At 42.1% G+C, this 19,555-nt stretch overlaps 1 protein-coding gene across 3 annotated transcripts; it reads right to left on the minus strand.

The window, feature by feature from the left end:
- Positions 1–145: 145 nt before the first annotated feature.
- Pilra (paired immunoglobin like type 2 receptor alpha) lies at positions 146–18,335 on the minus strand. 3 transcript variants are annotated; one of them, XM_004840212.4, is made up of 7 exons: positions 17,945–18,149; positions 17,230–17,619; positions 6,278–6,478; positions 1,981–2,011; positions 983–1,032; positions 715–746; positions 146–542 (listed from the first exon to the last, which is right to left on the minus strand). In XM_004840212.4, the coding sequence occupies exons 1-7, from the start codon at positions 18,033–18,035 to the stop codon at positions 405–407; spliced, it is 933 nt and encodes a 310-aa protein (XP_004840269.2). In that variant the 5' UTR covers positions 18,036–18,149; the 3' UTR covers positions 146–404. The 3 variants fall into 3 exon arrangements, with proteins under 3 accessions (XP_004840269.2, XP_021110176.1, XP_021110175.2); XM_021254517.2 differs by lacking the exon at positions 1,981–2,011 and having other exon boundaries at positions 17,945–18,335; XM_021254516.2 differs by lacking the exon at positions 1,981–2,011 and having other exon boundaries at positions 983–1,066; positions 17,945–18,171.
- Positions 18,336–19,555: the final 1,220 nt, after the last annotated feature.

Raw genomic sequence — 19,555 nt, forward strand, 5'->3', positions numbered from 1 at the left:
ATAGCATCCCCATGATCCAGTCATCTCTGCACACATGAGAAAATACGGGGTTATTTTAGACCTAAACCATAACAGCTGCTACCAGTGTCTGGGAATTTGTGTTCGCTGGATTGAGGCAGTCACTGAAAAAAATACAGGAGGGGTCTTGGATATGAGTTGTCTATTAGACTTTATTTTTAGTGCAGAAGCAGAAGTTGAAGTTGACATCAGTTTCCTCTTTAGATGCATTCAGACAAGTTTTGTGGATAATCGTAGTTTTCTGGGCAAGACCTCACAAGTTGAAGGAACTGGTGTAGGTGGCTTTTTCATTCCTTTCTGCCCTTCACACTTGCTGACTTCTGAGCTGTCTATCTCTGGTCTTAGCTATTATTGGAAGCTGTGGTCATTCCTATTGGACTTTAAGATCATTCATCCCCACTCATTTGGGTCTTTAGAACCGTGTACAGTGTCTCTTCTTGGGGGCTCTCATGGGAAGGGTGGCAGGGAGGTGCTCCTGGCGAGGTCAAGTTGGAGAGGGTGAGGGAGGCATAGACAATGTCATTCTGGGTGAAAAGCAAAAGAAAAGATTAGACAGCAGAGAGAACTGTCCCTGTCTTCAGACAGCAGCCTCTACTGCCTGAGTGCCCTGCCCAAACCACAAGCCCTCCATTCCTTCTACTCTACCATTGTCAGACTTCACTGACTTTCCTTAAGATCCCAGTCTGAGCTACTTACCTTGGGGTTCTGCTGGGCATCTTTGTGTTTTCCTAGGGAAAAAAAATCAAGGAGTTGTGAGGTCAGGTGGTATGACAGGTAGGGTGGACAGACAGGTGGTTCCAGGAGGGAAGTCATCTGGTAGGTCGGGGCCAGGGGCATGTGGGAGGGATGAGGTGTGGAGTGGGGAAAAGGGAAATGCAGGAGGTGGTGTAAATGTAGGCAGGGTGTGTTTGGGCAAGAAGGTACTGCCAAGGATAAAATGCGAATGGTGGTGGGTAGGACTCACCTTTATTCCCAGTATTTTCATAGTTCTCCTCACTGCTTTGGGCAAGTTCTCTGCATTGGGTCAAGAGGACGAGAAGTGTATTAGCTGCCAGACAGAGAAGGGTTAAGACATCAGGGACTGAGTCTCTTTGAGGGGGGCTCTGCCACCTGCCCTAACACACGCAGGATGAAGGTGATAGTGTTAGATCCTCAGCAGGAGGCCGTTTGGAAGAGGAGTTTTGAGGGCCCTGGTGGGGTGGTCCCTCAGAGTCCCTCAGCACTGAAGGTTAGGGTTATTCTAGGGAAAATGCCTGCATTAGAGAAGCGAGAGAAATAGGAAGGATCAACCCCGTGCTCTCTGCTGGGACTGGCTTGGCTAAAACTAGGAGAATAAAACCAATTTAGTGAGTTTCAGGTCCTCTGGGCAAATGCTCTTGCTGGTTTCTTGGAAGGAGAAGGGACAGGGAGGGCCCAGTAGAAGGGCAGGTAGTGAAAGATGGAGCATATAGAGGATGGCTTGGAGCAGGAAAGATAATGGCCAAAAGGGCAGGAGGAGAGGAAGAAGAGGTAAGAGAATGAAGCAAGAAGGACAAGAGAGGTGGAGGAGTGGAGGCAGAGGACTCCTGGGGGCCATAGCACATTCACTGGAAGAAGACATCAGCTTGGACAGAGAGAAGAAAGCAGAGGATGAGCTAGGAGAGAGCTGCTTGCATCCAGCAAGAGGAGATGTTCGAGGTTTCCAGGATACGAGATAAACAGAACCAGCTTAAGAACTGGAAGAGAAAAGGAAAGAGGATGCAGAAGAAAGAGGGAGCCTCCTGAGAGACTGGGCACCGTTCTCATGATCAAGGGATAGAGCCTGCAGAGGCCAAGAGCCTGGCCTATTAGAGGACAAAGATGGACAAACTGCGTGAGTCAGGGATGGGAGAGCTGCTGTGAAAGATGCCTTGTTTGGTCTCACAAGGAAACTTCCCAAGCCATGCCCTTTCTCCTCCCGCCCCTTGGAGAACAAGCACTCACCTGGCAGGGCTTTGGGTTTTAGTCTGCCGACCTGTAGGGGGACCAACAGCACATCAATGCGACATCCATGGACAGACTCTGTCTCACCTTTTCAGCTGTATCCTATGCTCAGAAAATCCTTACATGGACCAGGAAGCAGCGAAGGGCTGGGTCTCACTAGGTCACACCTGCCCTGTTGTCCTTGACAGCAAATTCTAAGATGAGTTCTTCTGTTCTCTTGTTCCTTCATTCCTGCTGTCTCTTCCCTTTGCTGCTTTCTCCCCCTTTGAATTCCTTGCTCACCATCACCTACCTACTTGTCCTTTTCTGCAGTCAGCCCCACCACACTCTGCCCTTACAGAAATAGCTAGTCTTCTAGCTAGCTGGTCTCTGCTAGTCTTCTTCCTCTTACCCTATATCTGAGTGGTCTTGGCCCCTGTTGAAGATCATTTAACTGTGTAATTGAGCTTTAGTTTGGGGCTCTCTGATTAGTTCCATTGGACTGTTTGTCTTTATGCCAATACCATGGTGCTTGGATTACTGCAGCTTTAAAATGTTTTGAAATAGGAAATGTAAGTCCTCCCCACATTTGGCTGTTTAGAGGTTTTTTTGAAAATTCATATGAATATCAGGGTGAATTTTTCATTTCTGTAAAAAATACCATTGTGATTTTCAGTGGGATTGCATTGAATTTGTAGATTGTTTTGAGTAGTATGGATATCTTCATCTATTAATTCTCTTAATCTTTGAATATGAGATGTCTTTTTATTTGTGTGTTCTTTAATTTCTTTCACCAAGGTTTTGTACTTTGTAGTCATTGTACAAGTCTTTTGCTTCCTTGGTTAGGGTTTTTTCTAAGTATTTTATTTCTTGATGCTATTATAAATGGAATTGTGATCTTAAACTTTGCTGAATCCAGTAATTAGTTCTAACATTATATATATATATTTTTGGTACCAGGGATCAAACTTGGGTCCTTGCGCTTGCAAGGCAGGTGGCAGAACCACTGAGCTAAATCCCCAGCCTAATTCTAACAATATTTTCTGGAATCCTTAGCTCTTTTTTTTTTTTTTTTTTTTTTCAAACAGTCCTGGGGATTGAATCTAGGGCCTCAGGCATGCTAAGCAAGTGCTGTCCCACTAAGCCATATCCTCAGTAGTTGTAAAATTTTAAAATTGTGAACAGGATGTGGCTAGCTAAGCTCTCCAGGCTGGCCTCAAACTTGGTATCCTTCTACCTCAGTCTCCCAAGGAGCTGGGATTATAGGAGTATCCTAACATGCCTGGCAAATCTAGCTTTTCAACATGTAAAATCATGTCCCCTGCAAACAAAAATTTTGCTTCTTTTATTCCAATTTGAGTTCCTTTTATTCTGTTTACATCCTTAATTGCTCTGGCTTGGACCTTCAGTACTACTTGGAATACAAGTAGTGAATGTGGGCAACCTTGCCTTATTCCTAATCTTGGGTGTAAACCTTTTAGTCTTTTACCATTGAGTGATATTAACTGTGGATATTTAATAAATGCCCTTCATTATACTGAGGTCATTCCCTTCTTGGCTTGTTGGATGTTTTCTTATTTTGAAAGAGTATTGAATATTGTCTAGTCCTTTTTCTGTATCACTTGACATGATCAGATAGTTTTTGTTTTCCTAGTGTGTGAATGTGATAGATCACATTGATTGGTTTTTAAAAATTAATTAATTATTTTTGTAGTGCTAAGGATTGAACCGGGACCTTGCAACTGCTAATTAAGCCCTCTAGTTTTTGGCTTACTTTTTGGGGGGGGGGGTGCTACTGGGGATTGAGCCAAAGGTTTTCACTGAGTTACGTCTCTAGCCTTTTTTAATTTTTATTTTGAGACAGAGTCTCATTAAATTGCCCAGGCTGGTCTGGGACTTGTAATCCTCCAGAGTACTAGGATTACAGGTGTGTGCTACCACACCTGGTTCTTGACTGACTTTTGTATATCAAACCATCTTTTCATTTCAAGGATAAATCCTGCTTGTCTGTGGTGTATAATATAACCCTTTACATGTGCTGTTGAACCTGGTTGCCTAGTATGTTATGGTGCGTCCCTGGATTCCGAGCAACTCTGAAGTGAACGCAGGAAGTTTGAAAGTTTGAGGACAGCCCTGGCAATTTAGCAAGATCCTGTCTCAAAACGAAAAAATTAAACAGGCCTGGGGATGTAGTGCAGTAGTAGAGCATTTGCCTAGGGTGTGTGAGGCTCTAGGTTCCATCCCTAGTTCCACCAAAAATGAAAACAAGAAAAGAAAAGGGTTTTAAAGCAGAGTCAAATACTGATGGGGAAATCACAATCACGTATAGTCACAGTTTTACAGATTTATAGATTCTCATATAAATTCAATCCTCAAAGCCCAGTTCTTGTTTCCTCAGTCACTATTTTGAACTTCCTCTTCAAGTCTCTGACCATCTTCCTCACTCTCAAGGAACAGTCACTGTTTTTTTTCTGCTGTGATGATTTTAGTAATTTTTCTTATGTCGTTAAATTTACTCATCTTTTTAAATTCATGATTATTGGCTTTTAACTTAGGGAGATAATAAAATAATTCCATGTTATAGAATACTGTCACGTGCTTTCTTCTATTATTAGGATTATTTTTGCTTATTTAAATCCTTGATTTCTATGGAATTTATTTTGGTGAAAATGATGAGGTAGGAGACACTGCTATTTTTTTTTTTTTTGGATACCCACCCACTTCTTCTAGCACCATCTATTGAATTGCCCATGTTCCTGCTTCAGTTAGAAAATTTGCCTTTTAATCTACTGAATTCCCACATACATTTGAGTCTATGTGCATCTTTTATTTGTTTGGGTTTTTTTTCTTTTCTTTTGTTAGTTTGTCTGTATCAATACGCCAGTATTGCATCTTCTTAATTCAGTTAATTTGTAAGAGCTAATGCTCAGATAGTTCTTGTTCTAAGCTAGGATCTAGTTTGAATGTATTACATCTAATCATCAGGACAACCCCACGAAAGAACCCCATGCTGTTCTTATCTCCCTTTTATCCTTGTGGAAGTCAAGTGTTCATCCCATGGTACATTTGTATCATGGCGCCCAAGTTCCCACAGCCAGGGAAAGAAGCTTGGCTTTGACATCTTTTCTCCTCAAACATGGTCTTCCTCTTGTGTTCCCTATTTTTCTTGGCACCTTCATCATAGCCTTTTTCACCCAAGTTGAAAATATGGTGAATGTTTTCAACTCCCTTGCCTGCGGATCAGTATAATCACTAAATCTCAAAGATTTTGCTTCTTAGACTTTTCCAGGACCTGGCCCTTTCCTTCCGTGTGCAGCATCACTGCATTAGACTGATCCAGCCTGGCCCACCTCCCGCCTGTCCCCTGTGCACTGATGATGTCTTCACAGCAGGATGCTGAGGTGGTCACTTTGTTGCTTCACATTTTCTCTGGGCCAGAGGCTCTGAGAGTGACTTACAAGGTCCCCTTCTCTCATCTCCTGCCTCTTCATTGAGGTACTTACAGTTCTTATAGTGGAGTCTGCTAGGATGGCCAGTGACTGTCCTTTCCACCACCCTTAGCGTTTGTCTGGTTCTTTCTTTTTATTCTTTGGGGTTTATTTTACAGGTTTATTTCCATTGGGAAGTTCTCCCTGACTCTCCTTCCTCTGATCTTTTTTAGCACTACCACAGCTCTTTCCTTTTATTGTGTCTTTTTTTTTTTTGTACCGGGGATCGAACTCAGGACTTTGCGCTTGCGTGGCAGGCACCAGAACCACTGAGCTAAATCCCAGGCTCCAACAGCTCTTTCCTAATGAGCAATTAGCCCTTAAGCCCATGCTCCCCACCACCACATGCAACTCCCTGACGCTGAGTCTCTTAAAAAGCAGACTGCATGCTTCATCTAGTTTTTATTCTCCAGTTTCAAGCCAGATTCTGGAATGTGAACAGCGGTCTAGTCCTTTCTGAGCTGAGCAAATTCCTGTTCCTTCTGTTCTTTCCTTACTTTCCCCAGAACTGACCTTTCCTTCTCCATGAACCAAAAAGTGATGATTTGTGAGAAATGACTAAATAAAAGGGAAAGTGCTGTATTGGCAAATGATCAGATTCTGTGGACAGGGATTGGTGGTTCTCAAAGTTGAGCCCACACACACCCCACTTGAGGAACCTGTTACAATCAGAAATTCCCAACCACAGGCCCAGAGCATGACTTGGTGAGTTTGAGATGAGCCCAATAGAGATTTGCATTAAAGAAGCACCATCAATGATTTTGATGCAGGTAGGTTCTGAGAAACACTCAGCTGGGAAGCTCCAGGAGAGCTGGTCCTGGACCACTTACCTTTTTTTCTCTGCCACCCAAAGAAGACCATCAGCCCCACAGTCATGGTTATGAGTGCAATGGCAGCAGCCACTGCCACCCCCACTGTAGCTCCCAGACTCAGGGACTGATGCTCTGAGCTCTTTCTTTCTGTGAAGTTGAGACCAGCTGTGGTGGCTTTAGAGGCTACACTGGTGGGACTCTGTGTGGTGTTCTTGGCAGCTGTGGAGAGATGAGAAATAAGCAGATCTTCCCCAGAAGAAGCAGAGGTATCTAGGTGAAGCTGTTGAATCTTTTTCGTTAGTTTTGGGGAACAGGCCTTCCCTTCTGCATGGGTAGAGGAGCAGTTCTCAGAAGTTCATACCAGGAGGGAATAACAAGGAGAAATGCTAATTTCACCAATTTAAATCCTGACTCTATACTACTTACTGATGGTGTGTCCTTAGACACTTCATCAGTTACAAATTAGACACCTAAATCATAGACTTAAAATTTATCTTTATTATTGTAAATATATGTAAAATATCATTTTAACCCTATGAAAGTGTACAACAGTTCAGTGGCACTAGATACATTCAAAGTGTTTTGCAACTATTATAACCATCCAACTCTAGAACATTTTCATCTTCCTAAATGAAAACTCTGAACCCATCAAACAAGTTCCCATTGTCCACATTGCCAGCCCCTAGCGGCCATAATTTGACTTTCCATCTCAAATTTGACTATGGTAGGGACCTCCTGTGATGGAACCATGTAATATGTGTACTTTTACTGGTTTTGATACAGTGAAGAGCTGTATAACAATATTTTTGTCAGTGGCAAACTGGATGTCCAACAGAGGTCCCATAAGATTACATAGCTGTCTTAGTTTGTGTTAAGTCTCAATGATGTTCATTAAAGAATGGGATCACCTAAAAATGCCCTTTTCAGATTGTAGCATCCTTGTTAAACAACACATGACTGAGAAAAATCTGTAAAACACTGAGTATATGTTGGGAATATGTTTTCAGGGTTAGATTAATACCTATTGCTCTTTAGATCCTACAGAGTATACCTTGTTTGTGGATGTTTAATGCATTATTTAAAAATTGATATAATAGTCATACAAAAAAATCAGACTTCAGTAACATCTTCAGATGAGTGTGGGCCAAATTCTTTGTTCATACTTAATTAGAAATTTTAAAAGTTGCATGTATATAAGCATCACACTGTAAATATGTGTAATTATATGTGAATTAATATAAACATTTGAAAATATTAGTAAAAATGTAAATACCATCTCTTATTTGAGAACTGAAAATTTTAAAAATTAATCAGAGAAAATATATAATAACATTATTTAGAAGATAAAGCATATTATGTGTGTATTAAAACCTGGAATGTGACTAAATAGACTAAATTCATAATACTAAATTCTCTTATTATTTAAAATGGGAGGAAATTTTTTAAATGACTGAAGCATTCAATTTCCAAAGAAAAAAGTATCAAAACCAGAGGAGCCAACCCAGTGGAAACTCAAAGGCAGAAAGTAGTGAAAACCTATTTAGGATTAAATTTATTGATAGATATCAATAGAAGAAATTAAGGCAGGAACTTATGATGTAGAGGAAAACAAGAAAGACCACCCTATCTAGAAAAGGGCTACTGGGAAAAGAGCTGCACAGGTGCACAAACAACAGCCAGAGGCCCGCCCTGATACCATTGGTAAGTGTGCACAGACCCCAGTGAGCAACAGTGTGGACCAGAGCAGTGAGGCTTCAGGCAGGTCCAGCCAGGGCTCCACCCCAACCCCTGCTGCTTGGACTCACAGGCCCAAGCCAAGGGTCTGCCTGGAAAAGAGCTGCACAGGTGCACAAGCAACAGCCAGTGGCTCATCCCAACACCATCAGTAAGTATTCGGAAACCCTAACCAGAAGTCAGCTGAGACACCAGGGACTGGGGTGCACAGCCCCTAGCCAAAGGCCCTCCCAGACAACAGCTACATAGGGAAATAGGCCCTAGCCACAGGCATGCCTAGATACCATCCCATCTCTGCACAGGACCCAGCCAGAACCCCACCCAGACAACAGGTCAGCTCAAGGATCCAGAAGGCCACCATTCTGAACCCAGGAATTGGTGCCCTGGTGAGCAGCAGAGAAAAGGCCACTTGGTGGCTTGCTGAGAATTGAAGACCATTGGGTGAGCAAAAAGTTGCCCCAACAAAGGTGAAGCAGGCTGCATCTGTTGAAATGAGAAGACCCATAAGCAAGTCTCAAAACCAGACTTCCAGATCACCTAAGGCAACCCCAAAGGGAAATGAGATGGAACAATCTGATACCCACCCACCTGGACTGGCAATGAAAGAGGATCTGGAAAAAATGAAATCAGAAATAATTTCTCAGGTAACAGCAGAGATTGTGCCCATAGTACAAAACATGATTAATAAATCTAGAGCAGACACAGATAAAAAAAAATAGAAGAGCTGAGGAACATGATGGAATCCCAACATAGGAAACAAATGGAATCTGTAAAAGAGATGCAAACAGATTTCCAGGAGATTAAAAACTCCATTGAAAGTTTGCACAGCAGAATGAGCCAGTGTGAGGACAGAATTTCAGATATAGAAAACAGGATTGCAATTAGTGACCAGGAAAAGAAAGCTTTCTTAAAAATAGTAAAGGACTGCAAGAAATTGATCCAGCAGCTGCTAGACAATGCAGAAAAAAACATAAGACTAATCGGAGTCAATGAAGAAACAGGAGAGAGTGCAGATGACATAAAAAAACTGTTCACAGATGTAATGGCAGAAAACTTCCCAAGTAGGGGAAAAGAACTTGCCATACAGATAGGTGAGGCACATAGGACTCCAGCTAGCTGTGATTAAAAAAATCTATACAGAGACATATAATAGTCAAGATTCCAGAAACCCAACAGAACAAAGTTCTACAAGCAGTTAGAGAAAAGAAACAAATCACATACAAAGGAAAGCCCATCAGAATCACAGCAGACGTCTCAACACAAACCCTCAAGGCAAGAAGAGCTTGAAGTGACATATTTCAAGCCCTAAAGGAAAATAACCTCTAACCCAGATTGATGTACCCTGCAAAACTATCTTTCAAAATTGATGGAGAAATAAGATACTTTCATGACAAAGAGTACCTTAGGAACTTCACGAATACCAAACCACAATTCCAAAAAATTTTAAACAATATCAAAAGACAATGAGAAACACGACCCTAGGAAGCCCAGCTGAATGAATCCAACAGGCACGACAAGAAATTAAACACAAACAGGGAGAATCCAACAAAAAGAAAAAGTCATGACAAGAATAAGTCAATACATATCAGTTATAACCATCAATGTTAATGGTCTCAATTTACCCATCAAAAGAAATAGACTGGCAGAATGGGTCAAGAAGGAAGATCCAACAATATGCTGCATACAAGAAACACAATTCAAAAAGAAACTCATAGACTGAAAGTTAAAGGGTAGAAAACAATACTCCATGTGACAGGAACCCCCCCAAAAGCAGGAATAGCTATCCTCTTTGCAGATCAAATAGATTTCAAACCAACACAGATTAAGAGAGACAAAGAAGGACACTACATCCTTATAAAGGGAACGATTAAGAGGAAGAGATGACAATCATAAATACATATGCACCAAACACTAGTGCACCCAACTATATAAAACAAATGCTAACGGACATGAAAAATCAAATAAGCACTAGTACAATAGTGGGGGACCTCAATACCCCAGTGTCACAGATAGATCAACTAGACAAAAAATAAACAACAAAATATAAGAAAGACCACTCTAATAATAAAAAAAGTTAATTGAATGTATGCTCAATAAGCCAATAAATGTAAAAATCTCTGTGGAATGGATGGGTTTTTGAAACAAATATTAATTCTTAAAAAGTTGATTTAAGAAACAGTACATCTGAACTGACGGGTATACAAAGAAATTGAGAATGCTATTAAAGAAGTACCTTTTGATGTTTCCACACACATAAATCAATAAATATAATTCACCACTTAAATAGAATCAAGGATAAATATCACACGATCATCTCAATAGATGCAGAAAAGGCCTTAGGCAAAGTTAAACATTCCTTCATTTTAAAAATTCAGAAGAACCAAGGTATAGAAGGATCCTACTTCAATATAACAAAAGTTATATATGACAAATTCACAGGCAACATCATACTAAATGGACAAAACCCAAAGGATTTCCTCTAATAGGAGGAACAAGAAAGGGTGTCCATTCTCGCTACTCTTGTTCAATACAGTATTTGAAATTTTAGCTAGAGCAATTAGATGAGAAAAAGAAAAGGGATATAAATAAGAAAGGAAGAAGTCAAATTATCACTATTTTCAGATGATATGATTCTTAGAAAAACTCCACCAGAAGAGACTTTTAAATCTGATGAACAAATTGATCAAAGTGACAGGAAAAAAATTAACATATAAAATCAATAGACACCAATAATGAACCCCTGAGAAATAATTTATGAAATAATTCCATTCTCAATAGCTTCACACACACACACACACACACACACACACACACACACACACAAATACCTAGGAACAAAAGGACATGAAAGCCCTCTATAATGAAAATTATAGAATACTGAAAAAAGACATTGAAGACACTAAAATATGGAAAGACCTCCCTTGCTCATAGATTGGCTGAATTAATATTGTTAAAATGGTCAAAATGTACTGAAAGTAATCTACAGGTTCAGTGCAATCCTCATCAAAATACCAATGAAATTCTTCACAAAACTAGAAAAAGCGATTCTAAAATTCATATGGAAGCACAAAAGACCCAGACTAGCCAAAGCAGTCCTGAGTAAAAAGAGCAATGCTGGAGGCATCACAATACCTGCTTTCAAATTATACTACAAAGTCATAGTACCAAAAACATGTTACTGGCACAAAAATAGGAACGTAGACCACAGAATGGAATAGAAGACACACACACACAAAACCCTCACAAAACTAGTTATCTCATTCTTGACAAAGGAGCCAAAAACATGTTGGAGGAAAAGACAACCTTATTGGCAACTGGTGTTGGGAAGATTGGATATCCATACGGAAAGACTGAAACTAGATTCCTAAATCTCACTCTGTACAAAATCCATTCAAAATGGACCAAAGGGGCTGGGGATTTAGCTCAGTGGTTTCGCTGCCTGCTGCTCAAGCGCAAGGACCCGAGTTCGATCCCCAGTACCAAAAAACAAACAAACAAACAAAATGGACCAAAGACCTAGGTATAAGACCTTAAACTTTGAAACTCACAGAAGAAAATATAAGGGAAACACTGGGACTCCAGTAGAACAGGGAATAATAAGAATCAACAAATGGGACGACCTCAAATTAAACAGCTTCTGCACAGCAAAGAAAACAATCAATAGAGTGAAAAGACAGCCTCTAAAATAGGAGAAAATCTTTGCCAGCTACTCTTCTGCTGATTAATGTCTAGAATATGTAATATCTAGAATATGTAATATATATTAATATCTAGTATATGTAAAGGCCTCAAAAACTTAACAACCAGAAAATAACCCAGTCAATAAATGGGCAAATGAATTGAACAGACATTTCTCAAAAGAAGTACCAATGACGAATGAATACTGTATATGAAAAAATGTTCATCTTTAACCATTAGGGAAATGCAAATCAAAGCCACATTGAAATTCACCCTAGTCAGAATGGCTATCATCAAGAACATGATAATGCAAGTGAGGGGAAAAACCATTCTACACTGCTGGTGGAAATGTAAATTAGTACAGCCACTGTGGAAATCTGTATGGCAATTCCCCAGAAAACCAAAAATAGAGCGATCATTTGATCTAGCTATCTGTACCACTCTGGTATATTCCTAAAAGAGCTAAAGTTGCCATACTATGGTGATCTCCACGTACCCATATTCATTGTGGCACAAATCACTATAGGTAAGTTATAAAAACAGCCTAGGTCCCCATCAACAGAAAATGAATAAAGAAAATATGGTACTGTATACACAATGGACTATGAGCTATAAAGAATGAAATCATGTCATTTTCAGGAAAGTAGATGAAATTGGAGATCATCATGTCAAGCAAAATAAGCCAGACTCAAATACCACATGTTTTTCTTATAGATGGAATCTTAAACAAAATGACAGGAAAGTATAAAGACTGTTGAGAACAGGAAGGGGATTAGGTGGAAGGGAGGAGGAGGATAATTGGGAAGGGTGAAAATACTAAAAATATATGCATGTACAAATATGCCAAAATGAAACCCACTGTTTTGTATAATATGACTTAGTGACATAAAAAATTTTTTAAAAGAAGTACCTTTTATAAACACTCCGAGTTTAGGAAGTTATACATATAAATTCTTGTAGAAGTTTAAGGGACAGATGGACATTTCCAGTACATAGGGAAATATGGAAATCTGGAATATGGAAAATCACTGCAATGATAATTCATTTGATAAAATAACACCATAATCCTGATGCTAGTATCTAGTGACATTTTTTTACAAATGCATATTAAAACAAGAGATAGCTCTTTTCTTTTTAAATTGATCTGGGTGGAGGAAAATACCAAGTGGTTGGCAAGGGTTTAGGGAATGAGAAATTCTCATCTACAGTGAGAGTATAAGTTGGTATAATCTTTGGTAATGAGGTTTGTATTTAGGGGTATTCTTTGCAGTGCTATTTGTGATGCAACTACTTCAATGTCTTTAACACAGGAGACTGATTAAATAAATCATGATAATAGCTACAATGGGATACTATGCAGTCATTAAAAAAAAGTACCCAGATGTCTATATGCTGAAATGAAAAGATTTCAAGGTACATTAAGTAAAAATAACAAATTGTAGAGCATAATAGTTTGAGTTTGTCAGGTATCGAGGCCTACAGGAGAGACCATTTCCATGGAAAGAGAGATAAAGTGGTAATGGGGAGATAAAGTAGACAGAGTAAGGTGTTACTGTACTTTTCATTTGACTTCCATCTATACTGTTTGAATATTTTTTGTTAGGTGCAAGTCTTACTGGTACATTATTAGTTTTTAAATGCAACATTTTTTCAAAGTTGTATAGGCACATAGCTTAGAGTCAACAAATGCTACACAACTTGTAAAAAGTAGCAACATGCTGTGCAGGCCCCACATTTGCTTCCCACTCCCCAGAGGCACTATTTTCAGCGACTTCTGCTATTTCCCTTTTCCTTTTCCCCTTTCCCTCTCCCTTCTCTTCTCAGTCCTCCTGCCTTAGTCTCCCAAAGTGCTGACATTACAGATATGTGCTACCATGTCCGCTATTTACCTATTTTTTAAAAACATGTTAACCGTATATTTCTAAATAACATGTGTATGCTGCTATTGCTTGATTTGGTTGTTTTAAATAGGCATCTATTGCCTACTGGTGAAGTTAAGGATTTAGATCTTAACACCCCATTTTCTTCATCTCATTTAACTTTTCAGGTGTCTTTTTTGTTGTTGTTGAGACCGAGTCTCCCTGTTTTTCCCAGGCTGGTCTTGAACTCTTGGCTTGACTGATCCTCCCGCCTCTCAGCCTTCAAGTAGCTGGGGGTACAGGTGTGCACAGCCATGTCCAGCTGTTTGGCATTTCATACTTGCCCTTTTGATTTCTTCATTTGGATTCTGGGGCATCACTCTCTTGCTCCTCCTTTCTAAATCCTTTGGCTCTTTCTCTGTCTTTGTTGATTCCTTCTCCTGGAGGTTATAGCTCCCTTTCCAGCTTGTCTCTGGACACTTTCTACTTCCTGTCTGCCTTACCCCTCTGCTATACCTTTCTGCCTTGGAGCCAGCCAGTTATGGCCTGAAACAGGAGCCAAAAGTAACCTTTCCTCCTTTAAGTCGTGGGTGTTTGGTATTGTGACTCAGCGATGAGAAAAGTGACTAAAATTTTCAATCAGCCATCTAATTTCCCACCAGTGGCTTAGGGTTCAGCTCCTCTGGTCTCCTAAGCCAGATTCATCGCTTTTCCCAGCCTCCCAAGTTTTGTTTTTGGCCATCTGTCTCATAGTTTTTGTTCTTGAGTGCTTTTGTCTTAAAAAATTTCTTTTGGGCAGGGGATTTAGCTCAGTGGTTCCGCCACCTGCCTTGCAAGCACAAGGTCCTGAGTTTGATCCCTGGTACCAAAAAAAAATTCTTTTGCTTTAGTATATTTTGAGATGGAATAGAGTTAAGCATGTGCATAAAATCTGCCATCTAGGCCGAAATTTATGTCTTTTTTGGTAATAAAATTATTCAAAATTATTTTTGTAATAAAATTCAAAACTTAATCTTTCTCATTAATAATAAAATATAAATATAACAACAAAGATCTTATGAGACAGCCACATGATTTTTAGAAGAATACTGCTAAGATTTACTGAGGGATGTAAAGTGGGACTCCTTCCTGGGCGGGAAGATCATATATGATTGCAGTTTCCATCAACTGCTTAATAGGTTTAAGGTAATTGAGATTTAAAAGATCACAGTGAGTGTTTCCTCTGAACTTGGCAAACTTATTCTAATGTTTCTGTGAAAGGATAGGATGGTAACAATAAACAAAGTTTTTGAGGGAAGAGTAATGTCGTTGAGATGGAAATAGTCTCATCAGCCATTGAAACATGTGATGAAGTTACAATCATAAAGCAGTCTGGTCCTGATAGAAGAGAAGGCAGATTAGTGAAACAGAATAGACCCAACAGAAATGAATGCTGTACTTCAAATGAATCTACAAATTAGGCCTACTGCTGGGAATGGAGCTCAGTAGCAAAGTACTTGCCTACCATGTGTGATTTGAGTCTCAGCACTGCAAAAAGAAAAAAGGGGGAGATATTGAGAAGAGAAAAAATATTCAATTAGTGGGTTGGGATTGATTAGTTGCTTGCCATAAATACCAATTTTTTGTGTCTTTTATGCCATATACTAAAATAAATTTTCACTACTAAACAGATGCTTATTGTGAAAAGAAATCAAATCATACAAAAATTAGGAAAACATTTTAAATTTAAAAATTTTTTTTAGTCATTAGTGGGAGATGAAATTTTTTCTTAGAAACAAGAAATCTTACAAAGGAAAATATTATTAGAATTAATTGGAAAAATAAAATTACATAAGGCAAATCAGCAAGCTAAGCACAAACTTAGTTATATTTGCTGTATTTCTTTAGTTAGGGATATCTTTGCTTGCTGGTCCTTCAGTTAGATTTTTAAAATTTCTTTGGTTTTTTAAATTAAAGGTGTGAATATCCAATTAAGTTAATTAATTTTAAAATGAATTGATGAAAAAACTCATGGTAGGGTTGAGGGTATAGTTCGGTAATAGAAACACTTGCCTACCATGCCTGAGGACTTGGGTTCAATTCATAGTCCTGCAAAAATAAATGCAAACACAAAACCAAAACCTTTATAGTAAATGCGACAGAAGCAAAGAAAGGAGAAAAGCAAAGAGGAATTAGAAACAGGAAGAGGTTGACTGAGAAAAGCCAAAATCTTTCAGAAAAGGCCATTTAAGGAAATAAGTGGACCCTCCAGCTACAACCAGCCTGATAATTGGATAACTTTGGTTATGACCAGAGTTTTAGTTTTAACTTACAACCAAAGTCTTGAGTTATGACCCGAACGCCAGCCACTTGTGGTTCCAGGTGGTCTCAAAAATAGATTTAACCATTAAAGAGTTCTGGAAGGAACATTACAACATTCTTTCCTGTGTGTGGTTAACTGAGAAATCCTGGGCCAGTGTCTCTCTAAGGACACTGAGATCTACCTGTGAACAGGAGAGAGACTTTGAAGGCTGTGTAGAGGAGCGTGAGCCTTCAGTTGACCAACTTGCACTACAACCAGCCCTTACGAACAAAATGAATTTGTAAGTCAAGGGTCCATTGTATGTAGGAGGCACTGGAAATTGAAATCCAAGGTGTGTAATTCAGGCTGTGGGGCCAGGCTCCCTTTGCACTGCAACCCACACAATGGTTAAATCAGGGCAGTGATTCACAGAGAAAGGCAGTGTCTGTCCTGGTAGAGAGGACATTGGTGACATTGGTGAGAACTGCCAAAGCAAATGATCATTAAAGGCAAACCCACTTAGCCCACTTAGTTGATTATCAAATTTAAAAAAATTTTCTGCCAACAATGCATGACATATTGCCTCCATCTGAGACACACCCCCAGCCCCATCACTGACTGCTCTGTAGACAGATAAACTGAAGTCCTAATGCCACAGCCCTGCAGAGTGCTATGGAGGGGGGTCTGTTAATGCTGTGGTCCTATTATTAGGTCATCAAGTAGACCAACTCGGTAGTGAGGCCGTGGTAAGAGAAAGCTCTGCAGTTACAGTGTCCCTCTCCAGTCCCATCTGCCCTACTATCATGGTGGCTCAGGTGCTTAGGCCATGCTGGCCTCAGTCTAACTGTGTGGTTTGGGGAACAGAGTGGGAGAGGAAGTGGGGAGGATGGGAAACCAGGTGATGGGGCTTACCTGGGGCCTGGAGGGGCACCGAGGTCATTAACTGGGCACCTACTGTATATGCTGGGCTAACCTCAGGGGGGAAATGGAAACAAAGGTGCTGCCCCACGCTGGGGGCTCACTGAGCCCAGACACAGGACACAGGGAAGGAAGCCATAGACAAGTCACGGCTGCCTGGAAGTGAGGGGTGAGGCAAAGGAGCCAAGGGCCGGATTGTTGGAAGAGGGAAGATAACTGGGGAGTCCCTCAGGTGCTGCAGCCTTGGGGGTGTGGTTAGGACTGGATCTGAGCAGACTGCAAGAAATGAAGTCAGGGAACACAGCTCAGGTTTGGGGATGATTATAGGGAAGAGGAAAGGTAAAATAAGCAGTGGATCCAGAAGGGGAGAGGAGTCTTAGAGAAGGGTCACAAGGTGTGGTGCCTGAGGCGACACCCAAGGGATTATGACACCAGAGGTTGCAGGAGAAAGGTTGAAGCCACTGTAGGAGACACAGGAGCTTGGCCTGGGGTGGGCTCACCAGGGCTGATGGTGAGTATGGTCCCCTTGATGGACTGCCACATCTCTGTGGATTTACTCTGCGTGTTCAGCTGGACTCGGAAGAAGTACACGGACTGATCCTCCGCCCGAAGGTTCTGGATTCTGAGGGAGCCAGAAGTCTGATTTTGTTTCCAGTTTAGGGTGAGCCGGTTCATGAAATCCTCATGGATATAAAGTGGGCTTGTATTATAGAAAAATTCTCCATGGAAGTGGTTCCGTCTCCAGAACAGCCTCACTTGGGGATCCTTGGCCAACTTCCAGGAGTAACAGAAGTGGAAGGGGATTTCAATGGAGCCACCGATGGAAGCAGAGAGTTTTTGTGGTTGATAGACCTCATAGAGGGATCCTTTGCTGCATCCTGCGGAGTTACCTGGAAGAGGTGGGGAGAGTGGTTGAAGCCACTGTGGGAGACAGAGGACACCTCACAACTCCCAGCACCTTCATCCACAGGAGTCGTGTGACAGATAGCAGGACTGTCCCTCTGGCCTGGAGCCCCCTTCTCCAGGCATGAAGGAGGACAGTGGTAAGGGTCGGAGTAGAGCCATCTGTGAAGCGGCCCTCTGTCAAGGGTGGGTGGTCTGGTTGACTCCTTCCATGGTCTCCTCTTCAGTTCCCACTCACTCACTGCCCCTGTTCCCATTGACCCCTCCTGGGTTTTGGTCAGAGGCCCTACGAGGGCCGTCCCTGTTACTCACCAACTTGCAGGGGCACCGATGGCAGTGAAAGCAGCAGCAGGACCCAGACTATGGCCTGTTCTCCTCCAAGGTGTGAGACAAGCAGAGCCATCAGGGCAGGACAGGCTCTCAGGAGAGGGAGAGCTGGGTAGAGTAGTCCAGAGACCCAGGGGCAGCTCCTTCAGAGGGCTAGGGAGGCAACCTCTGGTCTCCACCCCCGGGGCCAGCACTTCCCATACCCATCTAACTTCTCCTTTACCTATGTTGCACAGGGCCTCCTTGTGGACAATGTCAAGGTAGCTCTGTCCTCTGTCCCCAGCCTTGGTCTTCTGCTGGGAGGCCTTGACCTGACCTTGGCCTCCTGGGCCTCCCCACCCACCTGACAACCCGCCTTACCCACTCCCTCTCGGGTCCTGTGCAGCTGTCTCTCTCTCAGACTCTTTATCTCTTTTTGTATTTAGCTCCCTCCTTCACTCCTGCCCTCCCCACCTCATTCTGTTGCTGCCTCTCTTCCCTTTGCTTCTCTGAGTGTCTCCCAGTTCACCTCTCTCTCAAAGCAGGGAAGGGGCTGCCCACCCACCACAGGCCGTGTCAGGGAGGAAAGGCTGCCATTGAGCCTCCTCCCAGCTGTGCCCCAGACTCAGCTTTGGAGAGAATGAAGAGTGTGAGAGTGGTGGTCGCCCTCCCTGAGTCGCCAGCCCTAGCCCTGGGCCTCCCAGGCCTGCTTTTTCTCCTCTCTCTGCAAGGCAAGGTGTCTCCAGGCCACAGCAAGGCCTGGTGGCTCATTCTGCCCCTGGCCTGATCCCTTGGTCCTGAGTCCCTATCATCCCTGGGGTCAGAGGAGACTGTCCCATTCACCTAGGAGTGACACCCTAGATATGCCTGCGTCTGCAGGGTGCTCTCTGCCCTCCCACCCTAGAGAGGAGGAGACCAAGGCTCACAGCAGCTTTGATCCAGGTGACATGACTGTCACAGGTTGTGTCCGGGACTGGACCTCATTCCCATGAAGTCTACAAAGCCTTCCTCTGGACCTGAACCCTTCATCCTGGCTGCCTGGCTCCCACCTTTGCAATGCCACAGGTCAGGTGGTGATTGGGACCCAGGAGCCCGGATTTTCATAAGTCTCCTTGGATGTATCTCTCATAGCTCTGAGTCCCCTGCCCAGTCTAAATCTTCCTTGATCACAGGGACAATATGAGTCTCCTGCTACCCAGGCCCTAGGACCTCTCTAGAAGAGGACACTGCCAGCCTGTGACCAGGGGTTGCGGGCTGACAGATTTCGGGCAGAGGCTTTGGTGACACACAGGGCTGCTCTGCCTCAGGCTCTGCCCACTCCTCCCCAGGATGAGTTGGGCACCAGCTGACTGAGGAGACCGTGGGAGCAGGAAGACATGATTGCACCACAGGAAGTTGTATCACTCTCCTTGAGAGGCTGGCAGAGGTCACTTCTCTTTTTCTTCAATTTCTCCCCAATCCCAACAGCCTCTTCCTCACTTCCCCAGGCAGCTGGAAAGCCCCTTTCGCCTCCTACAAACTCTTTCATCAATCGGGAACTTCTCTCATGTGGAGACTTCCACTTGAATTACCTCTTCCCCTAGCCATTCTTGGATCTCATTTCCTAACCCCCTGCAT

Source organism: Heterocephalus glaber, unplaced genomic scaffold (genome assembly GCF_053883595.1).
Source record: "Heterocephalus glaber isolate CG9 unplaced genomic scaffold, H.glaber_assembly_v1.0 deba00001610, whole genome shotgun sequence".
NCBI classification, from domain to species: Eukaryota; Metazoa; Chordata; class Mammalia; order Rodentia; family Bathyergidae; genus Heterocephalus; species Heterocephalus glaber.

Excerpts from the sequence above, each read along its gene's own strand:
- Pilra (XM_021254516.2), bottom strand. The coding sequence starts at position 18,035 with ATGGCTCTGCTTGTCTCACACCTTGGAGGAGAACAGGCCATAGTCTGG. Across the intron at positions 17,620-17,944 it reads ATCGGTGCCCCTGCAAGTTG|GTAACTCCGCAGGATGCAGC; the intron begins GTGAGTAACAGG and ends CACCTCTTCCAG. Across the intron at positions 543-714 it reads ATGCCCAGCAGAACCCCAAG|AATGACATTGTCTATGCCTC; the intron begins GTAAGTAGCTCA and ends CTTTTCACCCAG.